The sequence below is a fragment of the Macaca thibetana genome, chromosome 6 (genome assembly GCF_024542745.1).
Source record: "Macaca thibetana thibetana isolate TM-01 chromosome 6, ASM2454274v1, whole genome shotgun sequence".
In the NCBI taxonomy this organism is placed as follows: Eukaryota; Metazoa; Chordata; class Mammalia; order Primates; family Cercopithecidae; genus Macaca; species Macaca thibetana.
The window spans coordinates 110,472,493-110,497,940 of record NC_065583.1 but is presented as its reverse complement, the minus strand read 5'-3'; the positions used below and the strand labels follow the sequence as shown (position 1 = coordinate 110,497,940).

Here is a 25,448-nt window from a genome sequence, read left to right as displayed (position 1 = left end):
TGACCCCTTCCATGAGGAGCTGTGGTAAACAGAAGTCAGAGAAACTGACACTTTGGTGAGTGGATGAATCTGTGTCCCTATTTTCAGTCTAAAAAAAGCGATAGCTCAGTGTGATGGCTCAAGCTGGCAGCCTGGAGGACTGCTTAAGCCCAGGAGTTTAAGACCAAAAAAAAAAAACCCCCAAAAGTGAAAAATGAAGAAAGAAAGAAGTATGCTTATAAACTGCTTCTGAAAACTTGTCTAAACTGCCATATCAAAAAGAAAGGTGATATTAAAAGTGTTACTAAACATAAAAATAATCTGTGTTACCCCGCACCTCTTCAGATTACTGAAATATACCAATAAAATGAATTACAGTCTTGTCACTGAGAAACTGAGAAGGAACTACCGAAACTTGTATAGATTTATAAAAGCTGTGAGAGATTAATCATTTTTTTTTTTTTTTTTTGAGATGGAGTTTTGCTCTTGTCGCCCAGGTTGGAGTGCAATGGCGTGATCTTGGCTCACTACAACCTCTGCCTCCTGGGTTCAAACGTTTCTCCTGCCTCAGCCTCCCAAGTAGCTGGGATTACAGGCTTGTGCCACCACACCCAGCTAATTTTGTATTTTAGTAGAGAATACTAAAAGTTACTAATACTGAAGTTGGTCAGGCTGGTCTCAAACTCCCGACCTCAGATGATCCACCCGCCTCGGCCTCCCAAAGTGCTGGGATTACAGGTGTGAGCCACTGCCCCTGGCCATCAATTTTTTTTTTTGAGACAGGGTCTTGCTCCATCACCCAGGCTGGACTGCAGTGGTGGGATCATGACTCTCTGCAGCCTCAGCCTTCCAGGCTCAAGCGGTCCTCCCACTTCAGCCTCCCTAGTAGCTGGGACCATAGGTATATACCACCATGCTTGGCTAATTTTTTTTTTTTTTTTTAAATACAGACAGGGTCTCCCTATGTTGCCCAGGCTGGTCTCAAACTCCTGAGCTCAAGCAATCCTCCTGCCTCAGGCTCCCAAAGCGCTGGGATTACAGGCATGAGCCACCATGCCCGTCCTAAATCAATTATTTAAAATTCTGCCTTCAGTCTCTCTCAGTGCCTTACTAGAACTCAAATATTGGTAGCAATACCCCTCTGAATTGTAATTTTTGTGGGAATCTTCCTCAGGTTTGTCAATAGCTCAGTGTGACACTGTAATATAAGAAATATATATTTGGTCTTTGCCCTCAGTTCCTGACATAGAACTCCTAAAATCCTAGTAGATAGGGGTGTTAGGTGAATTTTTTCTCATAGTTGTTCTTTGACCCCAGTTCCTAACACACATTTCCTAAGAGTGTAATTTCCTGAGTGCTAGGAGCATCTGACTCAGAGCCCCTAAATCCCTTGGTATTTCCTGGGTAATAGGAGCATCTTTTGTTCTGTGAGGCTCTTGGTGGGCTCCTGGATAGCCTCAGGATGGGGGCTGGTTGTCAGGGGAACCAATCTTGTGATTAGAAAGCTGGAACTTTCAGGCCGGACATGGTGGCTCACGCCTGTAATCCCATCACTTTGGGAGGCCTAGGCGGGTGGATCACAAGGTTAGGAGATCGAGACCATCCTGGCTAACATGGTGAAAACCCGTCTCTACTAAAAATACAAAAAATTAGCTGGGCGTGGTGGCGGGTGCCTGTAGTCCCAGCTATTCAGGAGACTGAGGCAGGAGAACGGCATAAACCCGGGAGGCGGAGCTTGCAGTGAGCCGAGATCGCGCCACTGCACTCCAGCCTGGGCAACAGAGCGAGACTCCATCTCAAAAAAAAAAAAAAAGAAAAAGAAAGAAAGCTGGAACTTTCAGCCCCAGCCCCCAAACTCCAGGGAAGAGAGAGGGGCTGAAGGTTGAGTCGATCACCAACGGCCAATGATGTACCATGTCCCTGTAATGAAGCCTCCATAGAAACCCAAAAGGGTCTGGGGAGCTTCCAGAGAGCTGAGCATGTGAGGCTCCTGAGGGGTGGTGCGCCAGAGACAGCATCCCTTCCCACGTGCCTTGCCCTGTCCATATCTTCATCCGGCTGTTCATCTTCATCCTTCGTAAGATAATTTATAATAAACTGGTAAACGGAAGTGGTTCCCGGAGTGCTGTGAGGAGTCCTAGCAAATCAGTGGAGCCTGAAGAGGGTGACATGGGAGTCCCAGTGTACATACGGCCAGTCAGTCAGGAGAGGCGGAGACAACCCCGTGCTTTTGACTGGCATTTGGAGTGCAGGCCACCTTGTGGGACTGAGCCTTTAACCTACGGGATCTGACTCTAACTCCAGGTGGACAGTGGGAGAATTGAGGGAAATGATAGGATACCCAGCTGGTGTGTGGGGAACCCCCACCCTCAACATCTGGTGTCAGAAGCACTGAGCTGAGTGGTGAGTACTGTGTGAACAGGAAGACACTTTGGTTTCTCCTGTCTCTTACACTGAGAAAGTCAGGAATTATGGAACATCAAAGGAACATATTCTCAAATGCTGAAATGAGTATGAATCTAGCTCCTGAGAAAAATGCAGCTTTGTCTATGCTGCACTATCCTAATGGGCAAGCTCCATGCAGGGTGGCAGGCCTTGCATGCAGGTGACAGGGCCTGACTGGCTTTCATAAGACTAAGATTACTTTAACCCTGACTTTCCCCTTTGTCTCTTCTTTTTCTTTTTCTTTTTCTTTTTTTTTTTTTTTTTTTTTTTTTGAGAGGGAGTCTCACTCTGTCGCCCAGGCTGGAGTGCGGTGGCGCAATCTTGGCTCACTGCAAGCTCCGCCTCCCGGGTTCACACCATTCTCCTGCCTCAGCCTCCCGAGTAGCTGGGACTACAGGCGCCCGCCACCATGGCCGGCTAATATTTTGTATTTTTTTAGTAGAGACGGGGCTTCAACGTGTTAGCCAGGATGGTCACGATCTCCTGACCTCGTGATCCGCCCTTCTCGGCCTCCCAAAGTGCTCGGATTACAGGCGTGAGCTACCGTGCCTGGCCTGTCTCTTCTTTTTCCCATCACTTTTCTTTCCACTTCTATCAAAACAAATATTTACAATCTGACTTTCTAAGAAGATCTGCCCTCAATTAGCACAAAACACCAGGGCTGTCCTCAAAGAGGAGTTTATAATCCACCTGCTCTCAAGGGCTTGAGAGGAGGTGTCTGAGGAAGATCATCTACGCATAGATGTGGTCCATATTCCTAGTGTTTTCCACTGATTCCTAAAAGGCTAAATACATGGACCATGTTAGCTTTTTCCCTGGCAAAATCACCTACTCTGGGTTGAACATTAAAGTTGTACCATCAGCTTTTATCAAGAGATTATTATAGAAAATGACCATATTATCTAAATACATTATTTTGTATTTATTATAAGACACTGTTGGGCAGGTGCAATGGATCACATCTATAATCCCAGCATTTTGGGTGGCCGAGGAGGGAGGACCGCTCGAACCCAGGAGTTTGAGACCAGCCTGGGTAACACAGTGAGACCTCATCTCGACAAACAAATACAACATTTAGCCTGGCATGGTGGCACGTGCCTATAGTCCCAGCTGCTAGGGAGGCTGGGGTGGGAGGATTGCTTGAGCCCATGAGGTAGAGGCTGCAGTGAGTCATGATCACACCACTGCACTCCAGCCTGGGCAACAGGGCAAGATCCTGTCTAAAACAAAAAAGAAAAAAGCTAAAACATTGTTGGCAATTTGGCCATTATATTTTCTCAAAAGTTTCACGTCAGAAAACATTAATTTCAGGATAATATGAATGACTTTCTCAGAATGAGTGTTATAAAACATTATATTTTCCTGTTTTGCCCTGGCTTCCATCTAATGAACACTCCAAACATGTAGCTTCTATGATCTGCTTTTCCCTACTCTGTAGTTCTGATTTACTGCTTCTATTTCTATCATCCCTCTGCATCACTTCTTACCCTTTCCAGCAAAGAAAAGGAGGAAAGCTTAGTTAACGAAACTAAAATTCGTAACAGCTGACTCCTATGTGATTAGTAATATATACTGTTTGAAAACAAATATTTCAAACAAAATGGCTATCTACTATAAAGGTTTCATTTTATGATTATTATTATTATTATTTTTTGAGATACAGTCTCTGGCTCTGTCACCCAGCCTGGAGTGCAGTGGCACGATCTTGGCTCACTGCAACCTCTGTCTCCCAGGTTCAAGTGATTCTCCTGCCTCAGCTTCCTAAGTAGCTGGGATTACAGGTGAGTGCCATCATGCCCAGCTAATTTTTGTATTATTTATTTATTTATTTATTTTGAGACAGAGTCTCACTCTGTCGCCCAGGCTGGAGTGAAGTGGCGTGATCTTGGCTCACTGCAAGCTTTGCCTCCCGGGTTCACACCATTCTCCTGCCTCAGCCTCCCGTGTAGCTGGGGCTAAAGGTGTCTGCCACCATGCCCGGCTAATTTTTTGTACTTTTAGTAGAGACAGAGTTTCACCATGTTAGTCAGGATGGTCTCTATCTCCTGGCCTCGTGATCCACATGCCTCGGCCTCCCAAGTGCTGGGATTACAGGTGTAAGCCACTGTGCCCGGCCTAATGTTTGTATTTTTAGTAGAGATGGGGTTTCTCTATGTTGGCCAGGCTGGTCTCGAACTCCTGACCTCAGGTAATCTGCCCGTCTCAGTCTGCCAAAGTGCTGGGATTACAGGTGTGAGCCACCGTGCATGGCCAGGTTTCTTTTTTTATTTTTTATTTTTTTGAGACAGTTTTGCTCCTTACCCCAGGCTGGAGTGCAGTAGTACAATCTTGGCTCACCACAACCTCCACTTGCCAGGTTCAAGCGATTCTCCTGCCTCAGCCTCCCAAGTAGCTGGGACTACAGGCACCTGCCACCACACCCAGCTAATTTTTGTATTTTTAGTAGAGGCAGGGTTTCACCATGTTGGCTGGGCTAGTCTCAAACTCCTGACCTCAAATGATCCACCCACTTCAGCCTCCCAAAGTGCTGGTGTGAGCCACTGTGCCCGGCCAGGTTTCATTTTAAATATTTTCTATGATGGTGTCCCCTTAAGATCATTTTAAATATTACGATATGTGTATTAGTCTTTCTAAATTCATCTGAATATAAGAGATATTAGAATTAGAATTATAGATCTGACAGATAAGAAAATATTTAGAAATACAGTCATCCTAGAAGTTTTCTACAAAACATTTAAAATTCTTATAAACTTCACTTGACTCTTTCTCAACTGATAAATGGTTTCAAATTATAATTTGAATTTTAAATTGAAGCAATATGAATTCTACAGAATACTGATAAATAAAAATTGATATCAACTAAGAGAAACTAAGATTTCTAAAAAATAACAGCTACTTTGTTTATACTGGAAGATCTACTTCATTTCTCTCATGCTATTTTAATATATTTTTTAATACATGGATATAATAATACTCAATTGATCATTAACTTTTTTTTTTGAGATGGAGTCTCATCGTGCCAGTGCAGTGGCACAATCTCAGCTCACTGCAACCTCTGCCTCCTGGGTTCAAGTGATTCTCCTGCCTCAGCCTCCTAAGCAGCTGGCATTATAGGCGTGTGCTACCACACCCGGCTAATTTTTGTGTTGTTAGTAGAGATGGAGTTTTGTCATGTTGGCCAGGCTGTTCTTGAACTCCTGACCTCAGGTGATCCACCCTCCTCGGCCTCTCAAAGTGCTGGGATTACAGACGTGAGCTACCGCGCCCGGCCTGGCCATAAACTTTTGATGGGCTCATGAACCAAAACCTAAACCTAAATTTCTGCTTCATTTTTTCTAAGAATATTTTACTAATTTGTCCAACCTAAGGTTTTTCCTGTACTCCTCAATTTCCTTCTCAGAAGCATACATTTCAATAAAGTTTAATTAGATAAATCCATTTAATGTCATGTTTCAATGACATTTTTCACATTACTTCCTTCTTGGCAGTCTCCCTTTAATCACCGAGCACTTTTATTTTAAAGTTTTTGCACTAAACATGGTCTTATTTAAATGAAACAGAAGAGTACTAGAAAAGGGATATTCCTGTTATGTTATGGTTTGTGGATTCCAGTAGTTCATCTGCACATGTAATATCCAATGACTCCTTTTTTCCATAGTTGCTAAATATTTAAGTAAACCATAACCATATGTGAAGTTTCAATTATATTTGCCCACACTGGATTAAGTGTGCTTTATCAACTTGTATTATAAACAAAACAACTAAAATTACACCTACTTATTGCCATTATAATTCATAGTTACCATCCTCTTTAAGGTGCTTCCAATTCATCCATTTTGTTGCTTTTTTACACATTTTAGCCATTTGTGTCAATTGTAGTGCTTGGTCATTTTTTCTCATTAATTGTTGCTCAAATGCAATTCTGAAAGAATCTGCCATCATGTAAGCTTCTTCTTTATTCTTCTGCAAAAGTTCCAACTGGTTTTGAAAGAAAGTTTGGGAGGTGTTAGAGGCAAAACCAGAGCAATTCTTGCTGAATCAAATTAACACATGCAATCTCCCCGCCTAGCACTGGTCTATTGCCTGTGTTTGATCTAGTTTATCTGCTTACACTAATTAATACTTGCTACTTCTGCAGTAGCAATTTACTCTGATCCAGATTATCAGCAGTTTCCCTTGTGATGCCTGTCAACTGCCTGGTAATCTAACCCCTGGACCTCACTACCCCACGCAGGCCCTGTGTGTGTGTCCTGCTCAAGTCCTTGGAGAAAGGGCCCAGCATGAAAGATAGGAGGATGCCAAAGGCTGCATTTCAACTCAGCTTTGGCCATTCCAGACCACACCACTGAAAATAATGATGAATACCACCTTTCAAATACTTCTCATAGATGACCTTGACTTTGATCAATGTAATCTCATGTTTTTCTTTTTCTTTTCTTCTACTTTCTCCTTCTCCTTCTTCTTCTTTTTTTCTTTTTAACGGAGACTTGCTCTGTCACCCAGGCTGGAGTACAGTGTCACGATCTCAGCTCACTGCAACCTCCGCCTCCTGGGTTCAAGCAATTCTCCTGCCTCAGTCTCCCGAGGAGCTGGGACTACAGGCACATGTTGCCATGCCTGGCTAATTTTTTGTATTTTAGTAGAGATGGGGTTTCACTGTGTTGCCCAGGCTGGTCTCGAACTCCTGAGCTCAGGCAATCCACCTGCCTCAGCCTCCCAAAGTGCTGGGTTTACAGGCATAAGCCACCACGCCCGGCCTTTTTTTGTTTTTGTTTTTGAGACAGGCTGTCTCACTCTGTCACCCAGGCTAGAGTGCACTGGTGTGAACATGGCTCACTGTAACTGTGACGTCTTAGGCTCAAGTGATTCTCCCACCTCGGCCTCCCAAAGTGCTGGGATTACAGGCGTAACCCATTGTCCCCTCATGTTTTTCTTAATGAATGGCTACTGTCCAACTGTTGGCTTTCCTATATACTTTAAAGACTTTATTTTGGCTGGGCACGGTGGCTCATACCTGTAATCCCAGCACTTTGGGAGGCCGAGGCGGGCGGATCATGAGGTGAGGAGTTCAAGACCAGCCTGGCCAACACAGTGAAAGCCCGTCTCTACTAAAAATACAAAAATTAGCCGGGAGTGGTGGCAGGCGCCTGTAATCCCAGCTACTCAGGAGCCTGAGGCAGAGAATCACCTGAACCCAGGAGGCGGAGGTTGCAGTGAGCCGAGATTGCACCACTACATTCCAGCCTGGGCGAGAGAGTGAGACTCCATCTCAAAAAAAACAAAAAAAAAACAGAAAAACCACTTTAATTTTTAAAAATTTAATTGTGTCCTATTTTATTCTATTTTAAGTTCTAGGATACAGGTGCAGGATGCAGGTTTGTTACCTAGGTAAACGCATGCCATGGTGGTTTGCCACGCCTAAGGACTTTAAATTCCATACCTTCAATAAAGGTAAAACATTTTAGAATTATGGTCTATGTACTACTGTATTTATACGTAAAGATCAAATATAATGGCAGCTATCATTTGAATTAATGTTTGAGATGTTCCTGATGCTGTGCTAAACATGTTATGTCTATTTCCTCACAAAAACCATCCAAGGTAGTTATTACCCTCTACTTAACATAGTAGGAAAACTGAGACCTACCCTGTCCAAAGCCACACAGCTACTAAATGGTGGAGCAAAGATGCAAACCTAGGTCTGGCTGGTACAAAGGTTCCTTTCACTGTGCCTTGCTGCTGCTGTTCAAATACACTCCATGCTTATCTCTCCATTAATCAGTGTTGCTGATCCTAGTGATTTTAAGCATAAATGTACATTTTCCTTCTATTATATAGTAATTTTAGGGCCATGTACAGATGAGAACAATATAAATTTTAGGAATATTAATTATACACTTAGGCAAACGACTTTAGGCTTCAAATATCATGCCAAGTACTTTTTTTTTTTTTTTTTTTTTTTTTTTTGGAGAAGGAGTTTCACTCTTGTTGCCTAGGCTGGAGTGCAGTGGTGCAATCTCGGCTCACTGCAACCTTTGCCTCCCCAGTTCAAGGGATTCTCCTGCCTCAGCCTCCCAAGTAGCTGGGATTACAGGTGCCTGCCAACACACCTGGCTAATTTTTTGTGTTTTTAGTAGAGACATGGTTTCACCATGTTGGCCAGGCTGGTCTTAAACTCCTGACCTCAGGTGATCTGCCTGCCTTAGCCTCCCAAAGTGCTGGGATTACAGGCGTGAGCCCCTGCACCCTGTCCCAAGTACTATTAATATTTGTATTTTGGAACCAGGTAAACAAAATCCAGTTGATAAGCTGATGCTATCACATAAAAACTAAGCATAAGTTCCATAGTCAATAACTACTAAAATGAAGTTAATTATTGCAAACATGTCCATTTATTCTGCTATTAACAGAGAAACAAAACTAAAGCTTTTGCTGTTGCGATAATGCAATACCTCTTGTTTGAGCTGAAGAAGCAGTTTCCGAGTGGACGCTGCCATTCTGGCACAAGAACAGGGGCTCCCTCCGGGCCCATGACAAAGGCAGGCTCCGAGGACTGCAAGCTTTGAATTGAAAAACATTGCTCCTGTTACTAAGTGTTGCACTGTTTTAGCTGCACACAAACACAGAGGCATTTATGCACATACCCATGCACACTACTACTCAGGCATCTGATCCAAAAAAACTGGAAAGAAAAAAAAATAGAAGAAAGCTGAGACTGGGATCTTAGAATACAAATGGAAATTAACTACAAACAACGAAAAGAATGTCATGACTTGGAACACAAAAGGGAATTTCACTTTCCTTCATCTCACTCTTAAAACCTTTAATCCCGGCACCACTCTCCTACAGGTCTGAGTCCTTGGCAGGAGTTTAGCCTAACAATATGGTTAACACTAACATCCACAGCACACCTTTCCTGTGACAGTGGCCCTGATGCCCGGCATTCACTACTGCCAATTTCCTCTAAGGAGAGTCATTTACTCAGAAATGCCAAGGGAATTTAAATATATCAATGAGAGAAACAGTCATCCCTCCACTCCTAAAAAAAATTTTAAAAATATGATTGATTCCTGTGTAAAAGAATAAAACTTTAGCGCCATCCAAACTTATGCCAAGGATGAAGTTAAGCCCTGGAGACTGAGTCAGGCAGCATGTTTGAAATTCTGCTTCTAGATTAGAGAGTAACCCTCTTCCTTGTTGCTCTCGTTCTGTAAATGAGGAGAGACCAGAGACCAGACCTTTCTGCTTCCATCACTGACCTCTGTTATAGATTAGCTGTCTTATTTTCCTATATCTAACTCAGACTAGATGACTTCCAAAAGAACCCCAGGGCTGGCCGGGCGCGGTGGCTCAAGCCTGTAATCCCAGCACTTTGGGAGGCCGAGACGGGCGGATCACGAGGTCAGGAGATCGAGACCATCCTGGCTAACACGGTGAAACCCCGTCTCTACTAAAAAATACAAAAAAAAAACTAGCCGGGCGAAGTGGCGGGCGCCTGTAGTCCCAGCTACTCGGGAGGCTGAGGCAGGAGAATGGCGTGAACCCGGGAGGCGGAGCTTGCAGTGAGCTGAGATCCGGCCACTGCACTCCAGCCTGGGTGACAGAGCAAGACTCTGTCTCAAAAAAAAAAAAAAAAAAAAAAAAAAGAACCCCAGGGCTGTTACATTTTCAGTGTGGAATGTTAAATATACCTTCCCCAAAAGAAAACAATCACCTCAACTAATAAGATCTCTGTAACTATGCACTAAACCATACCATCAAAAGATGCTGAAATTCTGTTAAACTTCCCTAAACATTGTCCATATAGGCCAGCCCAAACTTCTACACTTTAGAACACCGACTTTTTTTTTTTTTTTTTTTTTTTTTTGAGACAGAGTCTAGCTCTGTCACCCAGGCTGGAGTGCAGTGGCGCAATCTCGGCTCACTGCAAGCTCCACCTCCCGGGTTCACACCATTGTCCTGCCTCAGCCTCCCGAGTAGCTGGGACCACAGGCGCCCGCCACCATGCCCGGCGAATTTTTTTAGTAGAGACGGGGTTTCACCTTGTTAGCCAGGATGGTCTCGATCTCCCAGTCTCGTGATCTGCCTACCTTGGCCTCCCAAAGTGCTGGGATTACAGGCGTGAGCCACCACGCCCGGCCTAAAACACTGACTTCTTTGGAATCTGTGCCTCCCTGGGTGATCCATCCTCAACTTTTGTGCTTGAATAAACTCTTTAAACTAGATTCTGGCCAGGCGTGGTGGCTCATGCCTGTAATCCCAGCACTTTGGCAAGCCAAGGCAGGTGGATGACCTGAGGTCAGGAGTTCGACACCAGCCTGACCAACATGGTGAAACCCCATCTCTACTGAAAATACAAAAATTAGCCAGGCGTGGTGGCTCATGCCTGTAATCCCAGCTACTTGGGAGGCTGAGGCAGGAGAATCGCTTGAACTCAGGAAGCAGAGGTTACAGTGAGCTGAAACCGTGCATTGCACTCCACCCCGGGCAACAAGAGTGAAACTCTGTCACAAAAATAAATAAATAATAGATTCTGATCCCTTTGATTATTTTTGGTTGACACTTGGTTGACCACTGTAGTTTGAAGAAAAGTAGTATAATAATTTTACTTTTTAAAACTCCACTTTAAAAGCTAACCACAAGTGGGCCAGGCATGGTGGCTCATGCCTGTAATCCCTGCACTTTGGGAGGCTGAGGCGGGTGTATCACCTGAGTTCAGGAGTTTGAGACCAGCCTGATCAACATGGTGAAACCCCACCTCTACTAAAAAATATAAAAATTAGCTGGGCATGGTGGTGGGTGCCTGTAATCCCAGCTACTTGGGAGGCTGAGGCAGGAGAATCGCTTGAACCCGGGAGGTGGAGGTTGCAGTGAGCTGAGATTGTACCACTGTACTCCAGCCTGGGCAACAGAGCAAGACTCCGTCTCAAACAGAAAGCTAACCACAAATACTTTCCCAACATATTCCAGTATGTACCAATTTCACAGGGGCATCATACAACATAGTGCACCATATATTTTATTTTATTCTTATTTATTTATTTTTGAGACGGAATCTCGCTCTGTCACCTAGGCTGGAGTGCAGTGGTGCAATCTCAGCTCCCTGCACCTTCTGCCTCCCAAGTTCAAGCTGAGATTATAGGCATGTGCCAACATACCCAGCTAATTTTTTTTTTTTTTTGTATCTTTAGTAGAGATGGGGTTTCACCATGGTGGTCAGGCTGGTCTCCAATCCCTGACCTCAAATGATCCACCTGCCTCAGCCTCCCAAAATGCTGGGATTATAGGTATGAGCCACTGCAGCCAGCCTGTGCCATATTTATTTACTTATTTATTTATTTTTTTGAGAGGGAGTTTTGCTCTTGTTGCCCAGGCTGGAGTGCAATGGCATGATCACGGCCCACCGCAACCTCAGTCTCCCAGGTTCAAGCAATTCTCCTGCCTCAGCCTCCCAAGTAGCTGGGATTAAAGGCATGCGCCACCACGCCAGGCTAATTTTGTATTTTTAGTGAAGACGGGGTTTCTCCGTGTTGGTCAGGCTGGTCTCAAACTCCTGACCTCAGGTGATCTGCCTGCCTCTGCCTCCCAAAGTGCTGGGATTACAGACATGAGCCACCGAGCCCGGCCCATATATTTTAAAGTTTCATATGGGCTAGGTGTGGTGGCTCACACCTGTAATCCCAGCACTTTGGGAGGCAGAGGCAGGCAGATAGCTTGAGCCCAGGAGTTTGAGACCAGCCTGGGCAACATGAGACCTTGTCTCTACAAAAAAAAAGGAAAAAAAATTAGCTGGGTGTAATAGTGGTGTGCACCCATAGTCCCAGCTATTTGGGAGGCTGAGGTCAGAGGATCACCTGAGCCCAGGAGGTCTAAGCTGCAGAGAGCCATGATTGTGCCACTGTACTCCATCCAGCCTGAGCTACAGAGTGAGGCCCTGTCTCAAAAACAAAACAAAACCAAAAAAAAAAAAAATTAAAGTTTTGTGTGGAATTTACTATAAAATTGTTATCTAAGCATCTTCCTGTTGCTGTACATTTCACATGGATGAGCTGACATAAAATATAATCCTATTTTAGAGGCTTTTCAGAGAGTAAAATTCCACTGCCTCCCTTAGTGTAAAGGCCATTTCGGAACATTCTTTCTCACATCAGCGATAACCGTGAGGCACGGGGTGAGCTTTCAGTTGAGCTGAATGTACAAATGGTGGATCTGTGGCAGAAAGGTCTTTTCCCTTTTCATTTTCCTACTCCTGATAACCGCCCATGCCTAAGTTGCCAAAAGCAACCAAGACCTGGGAAGAGCCAATATAAATCATGACAGGTTTCGGCCAGGACCCCTGACTCCCAGTGCTACTTCTTACCTCAGTGCTCCCTCATCAGCTGGGTCAGGGCCCTTGTTCCTGCCTGGCTGGAGGTAAGGCTGGCCCACAGTCTACTCAAGAGTATCATAAAACACCCTGTCCCTAAACTTTCTTTAAGCTGTTTCTTGTATTTTTTTTTTTTTTTTTCTTTTTGCTATTACACTAGTTTTCCACCCATGGCAGCAGAACAGGGTGTTCAAAAGCGCAGACTCTAAGCTCAGTCTACAGGCTGCAAATCCCAGCTCCACGACACACTAGCTGTGCGGCACCAGGCAAATTACTTAACCCCTCAATGCCTCTGTTACCTCATTTGTGAAGTGGGGATTATAACAGTACCCACTTTATGGGGTAGTTGTGTGGACTAAATATATCAATGTATGTAAAGCACTTAGAACATCATCTAAACTTGTTCAGGACTTTGCAGGTATTTGCTATTATTATTACCAATTTTTCCTAAGTTCTACAATAAGTGCATGGCTGCCCCCTCTCACTCTACTGCTCCATTATTTTTGTATGAGTCCCAGGCCCCTTCTGACCTCATTAGCCAAACTCCCACATTGCCAGCCATTGGCATTGCACCAGCAGATTTTTGTTCTGAACCTGGCTTTACCACAGATTGACCTTGCCACCTCAGGAAAGTAACTGAACTAATTTGAGCCTTAGTTTCCTCTTCTCTAAAATGGGGATAACACCTGCTTTGCAGGCCTCACAAGACTCCGATGAAGATCAGATACAACAATGTGTACGAAAGCACTCAAATGGTAAGCCCCGACCCAGGTGTGAGACATTACCAACACAGCTTCTGCTAGGACCGTAAAGATAAGAAATAAATGGGGCAGAAGTGGCCAGCACATGCCCTCATGTCCAAGAATGTCCTGTATGAAGGGCATGGAACCAGCAAGACTGGAAGAGCCGACCTGGGCAAACCCAGGGGCCTCTCTCACTCTCATCCTCAAATTGCTAAGTATGTGCTATCCTAGAACGTGTACACAAAGGCAATGGGGCAAAGAAAAGGAAAGTAAAAAATGTCCCTTGTGTCCAGCTTTTCCACATGCTTACCTACCTCAAGACCGGAAGCCTCTGCAAAGCCACTTTTATCACAGCACATGTTTTCCTGAGCCATCTTCTGCTGTTTGATATCAAGCATGGCAAGGGCCTCCAAATACTGTTGATTCAAAACTACGAAGGGCCATATGAGAAAATATTCATTATGAAGCCTAACTCCAGCCTTATCCAATCTAGTTACCCCAACATCACATATTCATTTCGTACAAGCAGTACACTACCCACAAGATCTGGCTCCATTCAGAAAACCTATCTGATAGAATAGTGAGTATCATGTAAGATCATATATATATGTAATACTAGATGAGATGATGTCATTTCCATGTATGGAAAAGCATCTTAACTTTGCAACTGAAGTCGGATTCCTATTTCCTCTTGGAAACTTTGAAGGATTTTCCAAAAGGGAATGTGTAAAAGCAAATTATTCAGAGACTTTATGGTTAGTGAGAAAACTGGATGGTGAGATCTCATATATTGTATTCCTGTCAGACATACCAGCTATCCAAGCTCTATCAGGTTTTTGTTTTAGGAGTTTTCACAAGAAGATCTCAAAGCAAACATTTAGAACAAGAGGGGTCCTGCTGTCTACTGGGGAGCAGAAAACAATCTTTTCCCCGTCACTGCAGGGTGGAGTGTAGGACAGAAGGGGAGGACTTGTGATTGTGAGCAGCTTCTGTCCTGAACTTATCTAACACAGGAGGCATCCTTATCAGCTGGAGTCCCTGGTGCTGAGAAGCACCAGCTGTGTGTGCAGATTTCAGCTGGAGGCATTTATACGACTCAGCTAAGACACAGCATAAAGTGCTGCTCTCAGCCCCAGGACCTAATTTAGAGCTTTTTTTGTCCTTTTCTTCTTTTTTTCCTTTCTTTTCTTTGTTTAAGAGACAGGGTCTTGCTCTGTCACCCAGGCTGGAGTGCAGTGGTCCAATCATAGCTCACTGCAACTTCAAACTCCTGGGCTCCAGGGATCCTCTCACCTTCACCTCCCAAGTAGCCAGGAAGTTGCAGTGAGGCGAGATTGCACCACTGCACTCCAGCCTGGGCGACAGAGCAAGACTCCCTCTCCAAAAAAAGCCAGGTGCATGCTACCATGCCTGGCTAATTTTTGTTTATTTTTTGTAGAGGAGAAGTCTCGTTATGTTGCCCAAGTTGGTCTAGGACTCCTGGCCTCAAGCAATCCTCTCCCCTTGGCCTCCCACAGCACTGGCATTACAGGCATGAGCAACAGTGCCTGGCTTGTGTTTTGTCCTCTTCAAGCCACCTCTTTAATTTCTGCTAAGAAGAAAGAACTAGCCTCTTCTCTAAGTTTTTAGGGCTGGGTGCAGGGGCTCACATCTGTGATCCTAGCACTTTTGGAGGCAAAGGTGGGAGGATTGCTTGAGCCCAGGAGTTGAGCCCTCACAAAGTGAGGCACCCCCATCTCTACAAAATTTGTTTTTTAATGCTGCACTTTGGGAGGCCGAGGCAGGCGGATCACCTGAGGTCAGGAGTTCAAGACCAGCCTGGTCAACATGGTGAAACCCCGTCTCTACAAAAAGACAAAAATATTAGCTGGGCATGATGGCAGGTGCCTATAATCCCAGCTACGTGGGAGGCCAAGGTGGAAGAATCACTTGAACCCGGGAGGAGGTTGCAGTGAGGTGAGATTGCACCACTGCACTCCAGCCTGGGTAACAAGAGCGAGACTCCATCTAAAAAAAAAAAAAAAATATATATATATATATATATATATATATATATATATATATATAAAATCTGGGCATGGTGGTGGGTGTCTGCAATCCCAGCTACTCAGGAAGTGGAGGCAGGAGAATCACTTGAACCTGGGAGGCGGAGGTCATAGTGAGCTGAGATTGTGCCACTGCACTCCAGTCTGGGTGACAGAGTGAGATTCTGTCTCAAAATAATAATAATAATAATAATAATATACTTTTTAATTAGCTGGACATGGTGGAACACGCCTGTAGTACCAGCAACTTGGGAGGCTGAGGTGGGAGGATCTCTTGAGCCCAGAAAGTGGAGGTTGCAGTGAACTGAGATTGTGTTACTGTGCTCCAAACTGGGCAACAGAGCAAGACCCTGTGTGAAAATAAATAAATAAATAAATAAATAAATAAATAAATAAAATATGCAAAAAGTTAACATCATGTCAGACACAGTGACTCACGCCTGTAATCCCAGCACTTTGGGAGGCCAAGATGGGTGGATCATTTGAGGTCAGGAGTTTGAGACCAGCCTGGCCAACATGGTGAAACCCTGCCTCTACTAAATATACAAAAATTAGCCAGGCATGGTGGTGGGCACCTGTAGTCCCAGCTACTCGGGAGGCTGAGGCAGGAGGATCGCTTGAACTGGGAGGTGGAGGTTGCAGTAAGCTGAGATGGCACCACTGCACTCCAGCCTGGGCAACAGAGTGAGATTCCGTCTCAAAAAATAAAAGGCTAGGTGCGGTGGCTCACGCCTGTAATCCCAGCACTTTGGGAGGCCGAGGCAGGCAGATCACGAGGTCAGGAGATTGAGACCATCCTGGCCAAAATGGTGAAACCCCCATCTCTACTAAAAATACAAAAATTAGCTGGGCATGGTGGCGGGCACCTGTAATCCCAGCTATTCAGGAGGCTGAGTCAGAAGAATTGCTTGAACCCAGGAGGCGGAGGTTGCAGTGAGCCAAGATTGAGCCACTGCACTCCAGCCTGGCGACAGAGTGAGACTCCATCTCAAAAAAAAAAAAAAAAAAAAAAAGGTAACATCAACTATCTTAGTATCCTTGCATCACTTTCATCATAAGGTAGACCATTATATAAGAGATATATAACATACAAATTATACACACACATATATATATATATATCATTTCTACTTAGGTTCTTCAAATATCAGGTGCTCTATCATTTTGCTTCAAGTGAAAACTAAATAAAAAGGAGAAAATGGTGAGAAATTGCTTAATGGGTATGAGATTTTACTTTGGAGTACTGGAACTGTCTGGAACTAGACAGAGGTGGTGGTTAGGCAACTTTGTGAATGCCACTGAATTGCTGATTTATTTTCTCGAGACAGAGTTTCGCTCTGTCACCCAAGCTGCAGTGCAGTGGCACAATCACTGCTCACTGCAGCCTCAACCTCCTGGGCTCCAGCAATCCTCCCACTTCAGCCTCCCAAGTAGCTGGGACTACAGGCCAGTGCCACCACATCTGGCTAATTTTGGTTTTTCTGTTGTTATTTGTTCAGTTTTTTTTGTTTGTTTGTTTGTTTTTGAGACGGAGTCTCGCTCTGTCGCCCAGGCTGGAGTGCAGTGGTACAATCTCAGCTCACTGCAAGCTCCGCCTCCCGGGTTCCAGCAATTCTCCTGCCTCAGCCCCCCGAGTAGCTGGGACTACAGGTGCCCGCCACCATGCCCGGCTAATTTTTTATATTTTTAGCAGAGATGGGGTTTCACTGTGTTAGCTAGGATGGTCTCGATCTCCTGACCTCGTGATCCGTCCACCTCAGCCTCCCAAAGTACTGGGATTACAGGTGTGAGCCACGACACCCGGCCTGTTTGTTTAATAGAAACAAGATTTTGCAGGCCGGGCACGGTGGCTCATGCCTGTAATCCCAACACTTTGGGAGGCTGAGGTGGGCGGATCACGAGGTCAGGAGATCGAGACCATCCTGTCTAACCCGGTGAAACCCCGTCTCTGCTAAAAATATAAAAAATTAGCCAGGCATGGTGGTGGGCGCCTGTAGTCCCAGCTACTTGGGAAGCTGAGGCAGGGGAATGGCGCGAACCTGGGAGGCGGAGGTTGCAGTGAGCCATGATTGCGCCACTGCACTCCAGCCTGGGCGACAGAGTGAGACTCTGTCTCAAAAAAAAAAAAAAAGAAACAAGGTTTTGCTATGTTGCCCAGGCTGGTCTCAAATTCCTAAGCTCAAGGTATCCTCCTGCCTTGGCCTCACAAAGTTCTGGGATTACAGGCATGAGTCACTGTGCCTGGCAAGAATTGTTCACTTTTTTTTTTTTTTTAATAGATGGAGTCTGACTCTGTTGTCCAGGCTGGAGTGCAGAGGCACAATCTTGGGTCACTGCAACCTCCACCTCCAGAGTAAAAACGATTTGCCTGCCTCAGCCTAATGAGTAGTTGGGACTACAGGTGTGCACCACCATGCCTGGCTAATTTTTGTATTTTTGGTAGAAATTGAGTTTCATCATGTTGGCCAGGCTGGTCTTGAACTCCTGACCTCAGATGATCTGCCCGCTTTGGCCTCCCAAAGTGCCGGGATTACAAGTGTGAGCTACTGCACCCAGCCAGGAATTGTTCACTTTTAAATAGTTTTATGTTGTGTGAATTTCACCTTGATAAATGTTCTTAAATTTAAAAAACCTAAATGATACATTTATTCCATTATGCTTAATGTATATTATTTCAAAATACTAGCATGTTATCTTTATTGATACATGTGCTCTTAATACAAAAATCATCATTACCTGCATTGTCAGACTTTAGCATTTTAATTTCTTCTGTTTTCACTTTCAAATTCTCTTTGAGGACTGCATTTTCACAGTTTAGCCTGGAAAAAAGTAGCCTTCAAATAACTAAAACATTAAAACTTCCTTGCTGAGTGAGAATATTTTTATTGCCATAATTGGAACACAAAAATCTAAATATAGTTTTTCCTACTTCAAAATAGTCTGGAATTTACATGTATCACAAAAATAAAAACAATTTAAAGGAATGTGGTAAGTTTTTTTTTTTTTTTTTGAGATGGAGTCTCACTCGTGTCATCCAGGCCGGAGTGCAGTGGCGCAATCTCAGCTCACTGCAACCTCCATCTCTTGGGTTCAAGTGATTCTCCTGCCTCAGCCTCCCAAATAGATGGGATTATAGGTGTCTGCCACCACACTCAGCTAATTTTTGTATTTTTAGTAGAGACGGGGTTTCACCATGTTGGCCAGGCTGGTCTCAAACTCCTGACTTCAAGTGATCAGCCCGCCTCAGCCTCCCAAAGGGCTGGGATTACAGTTGTGAGCCATAATGCCGAGCCAAGATTTTAAACATACTCCTTTTTTTCTTTTTGAGACAGAGTCTCGCTCTTTTACCTAGGCTGGAGTGCAGTCGTGTGATTTCGGCTCACTGCAACCTCCGCCTCCCAGGTTCAAGTGATTCTCCTGCCTCAGCCTCCTGAGTAACTAGGATTAGAGGCACCTGCCACACCTGGCTAATTTTCATATTTTAGTAGAAAAGTGGTTTCACCACGTTGGCCGGGCTGATCTCAAACTCCTGACTTCAAGTGATCTGCCTGCCTCGGCCTCCCAAAGTGCTGGGATTACAGGCGTGAGCCACCGCGCCCAGCCTAAACATACTCTTAACCCTTCTTAGTTGAGACATAATCAGAACCAGAAATATTTCTAAGCCATCCATTTTGCATACTCATTCTCTTTACTTAATAACCATTTGAGTATCAACTATATGCTTAGGTCACCTTCAGAAACGTATATACATAGGTCTTCATGTAAACTATGGACTTCGGGTAATAATGATGTATCAACATTGGTTATAAATAATGTACCATTCTGGTGGGGGATGTTGTTAGTGGGGGAGGCTGTGTACATGAGAGATCCCTGTACCTTCTGCTCAATTTTGCTGTGAATCTATAACTGCTCTAAACAACAACAACAACAACAACAAAGTATTTCATGAGAAAAAAAGATCCATAGATACATAGGGTACACCGATGTTCATAGCAGCATCATGCAAAATAGCCAAAAGGTAGAGTTAACTCAAGTGTCCATCAGGAATGAATGGATAAACAAAATGGCATACACACCTAACATGGAATATTATTCAGTCTTTTTTTTTTTGGATACAAGGTCTCGCTCTGTCACCCAGGCTAGAGTGCAGTGGCCCAGCCTCAGGTCCCTGTAGCCTCTACCTCCTGGGTTCAAGCGATTCTCCTGCCTCAGTCTCCTGAGTAGCTGGGATTACAGGTGCGTGCCACCATGCCCAGCTAATTTTTGTATTTTTGGTAGAGACAGGGTTTCACCACATTGGCCAGGTTGGTCTAGAACTCCTGGCCTCCAGTAATCCGCCTGCCTCAGCCTCCCAAAGTGCTGGGATTATATAGAGAGCCAAAAGCCGGAGGATCGTGACAACTAGGCTATATGATCAAACAGCAAACTGTTCATCATGAATGCAGGATGTGGGCAAACTTAAACTGCAACTGTCACCAGAAGGTTTGCTGAGGGCAGTCACTCTCTGGTGCCATGTTCCTTGAGGTTATCTACTGGAACATCTGGAGACTACTGTTCAAAGAATGCAGTTGTGCAAGCCTGCACCGAGTCAAGCAGCTGACTGACAACCACCTCCTCCCTATCTCCTTTACTCAATAAATATGAATAGCGCTAAAAGCTCAGGGCCCTTGTTCACTAGAGCAAGGAGCCCCCTGACCCCTTCTTCCAAATATACTCTTTTGTCTTTATTTTTATTCCCACATTCGTCCCCCTTTGTTCAGTCCAACAGGGATTGGGGCCACGATAGGATTACAGTTGTGAGCCAAGACGCCCAACTGAAATGACTGACTTTAGAGTAAGTGTATAATTTAAAGTTATTAAATAAACTCATACAAATAAAAGAGTTGTTCCAAAGAAATTTTTTCTCTCTTTGGAGCTGATTGTCAGAACATAAAAATTTACTATCTTAACCATCTTATTTTTCATCTTTTTTTTTTTTTTTTAACAAGATGAGGATCTTACTGTGTCATCTAGGCTAGTTTTGAACTCCTGAACCAAAGCAGTCCTCCCACCTCATTCTCCCTAAGTGCTGAAATTACAAGTGTGAGCCATCATGCCCAGCCCCTCAAAAGATTTTTTTTGAAAACAACAAATAGTTCTAATTCCAAAATAATTCTTACACTGTATTTTAAGATAGAGTTTATACTATTTTGGTTTTTGGTTTTTGGTTTTGTTTTATTTTTGAGACACGGACTCACTCTGTCATCCAGGCTGAAGTGCAGTGGCGCGATCATGGCTCATTGCAGCCTCCGACTCCCAGGCCCAAGTGATCTTCACACCTCAGCTTTCCATGTAGTTGGGGCTACAGGTGCAAGCCACCACACCCAGCTACTTTTTGTATTTTTGTAGAGATAGGGTTTCAACATGTTGCCCAGGCTGGTCTCAAACTCCTGGACTCAAGTGATCCTCCTGCCTCAGATTCCCAAAGTGCTGGGATTACATGTGTGAGCCACTACACCCAGCCTATGCTTTTTTTTTTTTTTTTTTTTCTTGAAGGAAAATTAACTCTAACAGAAAAATATGTGACTAGTTAGTGGCTAAGCAATAAAAATTTTACAATCTTTTGCACTCAGCTCAAAGAAGAAAGCATAAATTACTTTTGAATTACATACATTTTAAAGGTTGTCAAAGAAAAATAATGGAGTAATATACAAACCTGTCATATTTGTGGATCCAAGATTCTTCTATATTTTTAAATCTATTATGATCAAATTCTATTTCCCACTGCAACGCATTTATTTCCTATGGAAAGAAAATAGTACCTTCATGGCAAATTACTACAAATAAATCGTTTCAGGACATTGTGAATACCTGAAGTAAATCATATAATCAGTTCTCAGAAATGGTTTAAAGAGAAAAATTAAGTATTGCTCAAAAAGTATCTCTGACATTTGTAAACACATATAACATGCCTCTTTAGCACTCAAAACAACTCTGCCAAAACTCACTTAATATAGAAAAAATTTCAAATTGTTTGGCTTCAAAATTTGCTGGACTGCTACACCTAGATTTCTCAGTGCCCACCTCCGCTGCATGTAGAGACCTCAAGCAAAATCCACTTCTGGAAATCTTAGCTCAATGGCCCCATCAAAGGAGAACACACCAAGCACAGGAGACATGACCATCTAGGATGATTTCTAACTATCTTTATAGTGAAGATGAGATGGTCAGAAAGACGTATGTTCTGCCAGGCAAGGATAAGGATTAAAAAAAAAATTTTTTTTAAGAAGAAAAATGGGCCGGGTGTGGTGGCTCACGCCTGTAATCCCAGCACTTTGGGAGGCCGAGGCGGGCGGATCACGAGGTCAGGAGATCAAGACCATTCCGGCTAACGTGGTGAAATCCCGTCTCTACTAAAAACACAAAAAATTAGCTGGGTGTGGTGGTGGGCGCCTGTATTCCCAGCTACTCCAGAGGCTGAGGCAAGAGAATGGCATGAACCTGGGAGGCAGAGCTTGCAGCGAGTAGAGATTGCACCACTGCACTCCAGCCTGGGCGACAGAGTGAGACTCCATCTCAAAAAAAAAAAAAAGAAAAAAAAAGCAGAAGAAGAAAAATGAGAAGTACCTATTTGGCAGGCCTCCTACTACCTTAACATAGGGAAATAAAAATAACCTGAATTCATTGTGCACATGACAGTCTGTTTTAGATTGCAAACTCCAAAAGGGAAGACCATCAGAACTGAAGCACACCTAGCAGAGGGTATGCACAAATGACAGATCCATTAGTATGGTGAGTTTAGGAAAACTATATTTAAAGTTTATTGAATTCAATAAGTCTACACTAAAAGCACCAAATACCTTCTTCAAGGATCTGTTTTGTTCCATAGTTTTTTGAAGCACTGCCTGCGTATGACTTGTGGCTTTGCCAAGTATTGCCTAAGAAAAATAAAACTAGCATCAGTATAAATTAAATTTGTAATTACTCCTCTGTACATCATGAAGTTCTCTTTTATTTTAAGGCAATGGAAAATTAAGATGAATTGAGATAAGAATTTCACAGTGACCACCTTTTATGGAGAGTCTGATAGTTCAAAAGTCGGGAGATCTTGGTTTGGCTCTTTTCCAATGAATGTGGGAATGAATGAATGAATTCCACACAAAGAAAGTGTTCAGAATAGTACTATTCATCAGTCATAAAGTGGAAACCACCTGATATGGTTTGGCTCTGTGTCCCCACTCAAATCTCATCTTGAATTGTACTCCAATAATGCCCACATACTGTGGGAGGGACCCAGTGGGAGATAATTTGAATCAAGGGGACAGTTTTACCCATACTGTTCTCATGGTAGTGAATAAGTCTCATCAGATCTGATGATTTTCTCAGGGGTTCCGCTTTTGCATCTCTCTCATTTTCTCTTGCTGCTGCCAAGTATGAAGTGCCTTTCGCCTCCCGCCATGATTCTGAGGCCTCCCCAGCCATGTGGAACTGTAAGTCCAATTAAACCTCTTTTTCTTCCCAGTCTTGGGTATGTCTTTATCAGAAGCATAAAAATGGACTAATACAGTAATTTGGCACCAGTAGAGTGGGGCATTGCTGAAAAGATACCCAAAAACGTGGAAGCTACTTTGGAACTGGGTAACAGGCAGAGATTGGGACAGTGTGGAGGGCTCAGAAGAAGACAGGAAAATGTGGGAAAGATTGGAAGTTTCTAGATATTTGTTGAGTGTCTTTGACAAAAACACTGATAATGATATGGACAATGAAATCCAGGCTGAGGTGGTCTCAGATGGAGATGAAGAACTTGTTGAGAACTGGAGCAAAGGTGACTCTTGTTATGTTTTAGCAAAGAGATTTGTGGCATTTTGCCCCTGCCCTAGAGATTTGTGGAACTTGAGAGAGATGATTTAGAGTATCTGGTGGAAGAAATTTCTAAGCAGCAAAGCATTCAAGAGGTGGCTTGGGTACTGTTAAAGGTATTACGTTTTAAAAGGGAAGCAGAGCATAAAAGTTTGGAAAATTTGCAGCCTGACAATGCAATAGAAAAGAAAATCCCATTTTCTAAGGATAAATTTAAGCTAGCTGCAAATATTTGCATAAGTAATAAGGAGCCAAATGTTAATCCCCAAGATAATGGGGAAAATGTCTCCAGGGCATGTCAGAGACCTTTGCAGCAGCCTCTCCCATCACAGAGCCAGAAGTCTTGGAGGAAAAAATGATTTCATGGGCAGGGCCCAGGGTCCCCGTGCTGTGTGCAGTCTAAGGACTTGGTGCCCTATGTCCCAGCCACTCCAGCGGTGGCTGAAAGCAGCCAAGGTACAGCACAGTCTGTGAATATAGGGGGTGCAAGCCGCAAGCCTTGGCAGCTTCCACGTGATGTTGAGCCTGTGGGTACACAGAAGTAAAGAATCGGGGCTTGGGAACCTCCACTACATTTCAGAAGATGTATGGAAATGCCTGGATGTCCAGGCAGAAGTTTCCTGCAGGGATGGGGCTCTCATGGAGAACCTCTGCTAGGGTACTGCAGAAGGGAAATGTGGGGTTGGAGCCCCCACACCGAGGCCCTATTGCAGCACTGCCTAGTGGAGCTATGAGAAGAGGGCCACCGTCCTCCAGACCCCAGAATGGTAGATCCACCCATGGCTTACACTGTGCACCTGGAAAAGCCACAGACACTCAATGCCAGCCCGTGAAAGCAGCCAGGAGGGAGGCTGTACCCTGCTAAGCCACAGGGGTGGAGCTGCCCAAGGCCATGGGAACCCACCTGTTGAATCAATGTGACCTGGATGTGAGGCCTAGAGTCAAAGGAGATCATTTTGGAGCTTTAAAATTTGACTGCCTCACTGGATTTTGGACTTGCATGGGCCCTGTAACCCCTTTGTTTTGGCCAATTTCTCCCATTTGGAATGGCTATATACCTACATCCCCATTGTATCTAGGAAGTAAATAGCTTGCTTTTGATTTTACCAGCTCATAGGCAGAAGGGACTTGCCTTGTCTCAGATGAGACTTTGGACTGTGGACTTTTGGGTTAATGCTGAAATGATTTAAGACTTGGGGGACTGTTGGGAAGGCATCATTGGTTTTGAAATGTGAGGACATGAGACTTGGAGGAGCCAGAGCAGAATTATATGGTTTGGCTCTGTGTCCTTACCCAAATCTCATCTTGAATTATACTCCCATAATTCCCACGTGTTGTGGGAAGGACCCAGTGGGAGATAATTTGGATCATGGGGGTGGTTTCCCCCATACTGTTCTCATGGTAGTAAATAAGTTTCATGAGATCTGATGGTTTTATCAGGGGTTTCCACTTTTGCATCTTCCTCATTTTCTTTTGCCACTGCCACGTAGGAAGTGCCTTTCACCTCCCGTCACGATTCTGAGGCCTTCACAGCCATGCGGAACTGTAAGTCCAATTAAACCTTTTTTCCCCCCAGTCTTGGGTATGTCTTTATCAGCAGCATGAAAATGGACTAATACACCACCCAAATGTCCATCAACTGGTGAATGCATAAGCAAAACATGGTGCATCTACACAATGGAGTATTACTTGGCAATAAAAAGGAAGAAAGTACTGATACATGCTACAACATGTATGAACCTCTAAAACATGCTAACTAAAAGAATCCCAGTGCAAAAGAATCCAGTCACATATCTTATGATTCTATTTATATTAAATAGAAAAGGCAAATGTACAAACAGAAAGTAGATTACTGGGGATAGGGGTGGGAATGAGGAATGACTGCTGATGGGCACCAAGTCCCTTTTTTGGTGTTGGAAATACTCTAAAATTAGATTATAGTGATGGTGGTACAACTCTTATATCTTATATCTAGTAAAAATGAATTGTAGTGTATATTTACATGTGAATTTCGTGATATATAAATTATAA

At 43.9% G+C, this 25,448-nt stretch overlaps 1 protein-coding gene across 5 annotated transcripts in view; it reads right to left on the bottom strand.

Moving 5' to 3' along the window:
• CCDC125 (coiled-coil domain containing 125) overlaps window positions 1-25,448 on the bottom strand; it is a 48,850-nt gene that overhangs the window by 6,345 nt on the left and 17,057 nt on the right. For all 5 annotated transcript variants that reach the window (XM_050793567.1, XM_050793566.1, XM_050793570.1 and 2 more), the window contains exons 5-10: window positions 22,418-22,495; window positions 21,274-21,359; window positions 18,315-18,397; window positions 13,848-13,963; window positions 8,877-8,984; window positions 6,228-6,402 (exon numbers count right to left, since the gene is read on the bottom strand). In XM_050793567.1, the coding sequence (XP_050649524.1) occupies window positions 6,228-6,402; window positions 8,877-8,984; window positions 13,848-13,963; window positions 18,315-18,397; window positions 21,274-21,359; window positions 22,418-22,495 (646 nt within the window). The remainder of the gene's footprint in view (window positions 1-6,227; window positions 6,403-8,876; window positions 8,985-13,847; window positions 13,964-18,314; window positions 18,398-21,273; window positions 21,360-22,417; window positions 22,496-25,448) is intronic.